We start from the raw sequence: 3,345 nt of genomic DNA, 5'->3' as shown, positions 1-3,345 counted from the left end.
GGGACAGCTATAAGGGCCAGTTCCAAGTTAGGACTCGTGGCTTGGAGGAGAAGCAGGAGGTCATCTAGAAGGTTCCCTCACACACACACACACACACACACAAACACACAGAAAAGAGTGGATTGTTTCATGTACAGTAATTAACTTTCTAAAGTGAAACGCCTTATCTGCTAAAAACATGCAAAAAATATGCCAGTCACAACACAGAACAAGGAGATGGTAGGATGTGTAGAGTTAGACTTCCCTAACTGAAATTTCAGCTGAATAAGCAAAAACTTGGAAGTGTATTTGAAGAGAGGATTAATGGTGATCTGTTTCTTTGGATTGCTAGCAAGTATAGTTTTACTTACCTTCAAACCTATTCTTTAAAAGTAATAAACATTGTAAAATGTAAAATTTAATTTACAATGAGCGGAGTCTGTGTGGTCCCCTGAAACCCAGGCACACTCGCATGGCTGCAATGGCTTTCCCCCCTGCAAAGAAAGGCAGCGAGGGCCTGCAGCCTTCTCTGCCAGCTCACAGAGCCCAGCCATTTGAGCAGCAGCCACATGGGGACACCTAATCTCTGTGACTGACATCTACAGGGCACTGCCACCTCCTCAAAGATGGCCCACGTCTTATCTCCTTCCATCACTGTATGACCATGAAATTGTCACCCCATTGTGCACAGGCTCAGAGAGAGGATACCTCCTGTCTGGGGAAATGGCCTGCAGCCAGTGCTGTCCCCAGATTGGGCCCCCTCAGCTGTAGCTGCACCTGTGCACCCTGCCCAGTGCCCTTGGCATCACAGCACAATGGCCTCTCTCTCCCTGTTTCTTTGGCTGTGCTCACCAGCACCCACACTACATCTGGGTTCGTATTTCCCCAGCACCCAGCACTGCACTGGAGACACCTTGGTGCCCATTCAAGCTATTCATGATCAGTGTGCCCTTCAGGGTCAGCCCTCTCTGTCAGACCAGAGCCAGAGTTGTGGCAGGATGACCGGGTCCAGTGGACCCAAAGCCCCTCCACAGTCACCCAGGTCCTGCTGAACCTCACCTGCATCCTCTGCGCCAGCCAGCTCTGCCCAGTCATTTCCATCCTGGGGAGGTCTTGGGAAAAGCTTGCTTTGCTACTAATACAGTTGGCCCTTTACAGCTTCAGATTCAATGAAGGATCAAAAATATTTGGAACAAAATAATGTCTGTACAGAGCATTACAGACTTTTTCCTGTCATTGTTCTCTAATCAACACAGTATTAACTATTTACATAGCATACACACTGTGGTAGACATTGTACATTACCTAGAGATGTTTTGAAGTGTACAAAAGGGTGTGCATGGATTCTATGTATATACTGAGTGATTTTATGTAAAGGACTTGAATATCTGAAGATTTTGGTAGCCAAGTGGTCCTGGAACCCATTGCCTTTGGATGCTGAGGGACAACTGTTTATCTTTAACACCTCTCTCATCCTCCTAATATGCTTCTTTTAAACAAAGAGCTTATATTCAGAACTTTCGGAAACAATAAGGCATGAAATGTAACAACTTTGTTTTCATCTATGTGTCCTGAAAGCTACAGTGTATACCAAAGCTTATTTTTCTTTTTACAGTAGTGATGTAGCATTTCCTATTTAAGGTAAATCTAAGCCTATGAAGAAAAGTAATGGGAAGAGTAATGTGGCAGAAGTTATGAAGTGGTGTGGGAATGACAGCAGTTGGGGTAAGGTTGCTCTGATCCCACAGGAGCTAAAGGGGATTGGAACTGCTGCCACTGCCTGCAGGGTCCCAGAGCTCCTGGTGAGGCCAGCGACTGGGAGAGGAGGACGGGGAGTGAGAGGCCAGGAGAAGTCATTTCTCCTCCTAGCTCTAGTTTTCTCATCTCTGAAATTACAAGGCCACACGTCTCACCTCTGCCAACCAGGGTCTGCCCAGTAGTATCCCTGTGCCATGGGCCAAGATCATGGGGAGAGGAATACAGGTGGCCCTCAGTAACTCGAAGAACTGGCCCCGGGATCCCCACAGTTATCAAAATCCGAGGATGCTCAGAATCTGCAATAGACCTATTCACGCCCTTCTGTATATTTCCTATCCTCTCTAGATCACTCACAACGCCTGGCACCATGAGTGCTGTGGGAATAGTTGTTACCCTGTGTTGTGTAGAGAATAATGACAAGTCTGTACCTGCTGAGGACAGATATAATCTCTCCTTACCCAGCCCGTTTTTTGACCTGAGGCTGACTGAACCTGTGGATGGGGAGGACACTTTGAAGAGTTCCTCTCCACAGAAGCAGGGTGCATTGCTGGGTGAAGCTATTCGGGTACCATCGGGCCTGAAGCACCTGGCGTCCGCAGCTTGCCTGCACTAACCTCCCGTGCAATGTCCCCTTACAGGTTAGGAATTTGGAGCGATGGGCGACTGGAGCTTTCTGGGGCGGCTACTAGAGAACGCGCAGGAGCACTCCACAGTCATTGGCAAGGTCTGGCTGACGGTGCTGTTCATCTTCCGGATCCTGGTGTTGGGGGCGGCGGCGGAGGAGGTGTGGGGCGACGAGCAGTCCGACTTCACCTGCAACACTCAGCAGCCGGGCTGCGAGAACGTCTGCTACGACCGCGCCTTCCCCATCTCGCACATCCGCTTCTGGGCGCTGCAGATCATCTTCGTGTCCACGCCCACCCTCATCTACCTGGGCCATGTGCTGCACCTTGTGCGCTTGGAAGAAAAGAAGAAAGAGAGGGAGGAGGAGCTGCTGAGGAGGGACAACCCGCACCCTGCGCGGGCCCGGGCACTAGAGCGAGGCCGGGTGCGCATGGCCGGGGCGCTGCTGCGCACCTACGTCTTCAACATCATCTTCAAGACGCTCTTCGAGGTGGGCTTCATCGCTGGGCAGTATTTCCTGTACGGCTTCCAGCTGCAGCCGCTGTACCGCTGCGACCGCTGGCCCTGCCCTAACACTGTGGACTGCTTCATCTCCAGGCCAACGGAGAAGACCATTTTCATCCTGTTCATGCTCGCGGTGGCCTGCGCGTCGCTCGTGCTCAACTTGCTGGAGATCTACCACCTGGGCTGGAAGAGGCTCAGGCAGGGGGTGACCACCAACCTCGGCCCTGGCTCCCCTAAAGCCAGGCCGGGCTTCCCTGAACCCCTCCCCCTGGCGGCGACTGCTTCATCTCCAGGCCAACGGAGAAGACCATTTTCATCCTGTTCATGCTCGCGGTGGCCTGCGCGTCGCTCGTGCTCAACTTGCTGGAGATCTACCACCTGGGCTGGAAGAGGCTCAGGCAGGGGGTGACCACCAACCTCGGCCCTGGCTCCCCTAAAGCCAGGCCGGGCTTCCCTGAACCCCTCCCCCTGGCGGCGCGC

The 3,345-nt window shown here is 52.1% G+C and overlaps 1 protein-coding gene across 1 annotated transcript in view; it reads left to right on the top strand.

Annotated features, from left to right (window-relative positions):
* The first annotated feature begins 2,392 nt into the window (after positions 1–2,392).
* Gja3 (gap junction protein alpha 3) overlaps positions 2,393–3,345 on the top strand; it is a 2,203-nt gene continuing 1,250 nt past the window's right edge. Inside the window, exon 1 of the mRNA XM_010633854.2 lies at positions 2,393–3,205. Within this exon, the coding sequence (XP_010632156.1) occupies positions 2,393–3,205 (813 nt within the window). The remainder of the gene's footprint in view (positions 3,206–3,345) is intronic.

Source organism: Fukomys damarensis, unplaced genomic scaffold (genome assembly GCF_012274545.1).
Source record: "Fukomys damarensis isolate Sample0158 unplaced genomic scaffold, DMR_v1.0_HiC HiC_scaffold_38, whole genome shotgun sequence".
NCBI lineage: Eukaryota > Metazoa > Chordata > Mammalia > Rodentia > Bathyergidae > Fukomys > Fukomys damarensis.
Note: the sequence above shows the minus strand (reverse complement) of the source record. Positions and strands in the feature narration are given on the sequence as shown.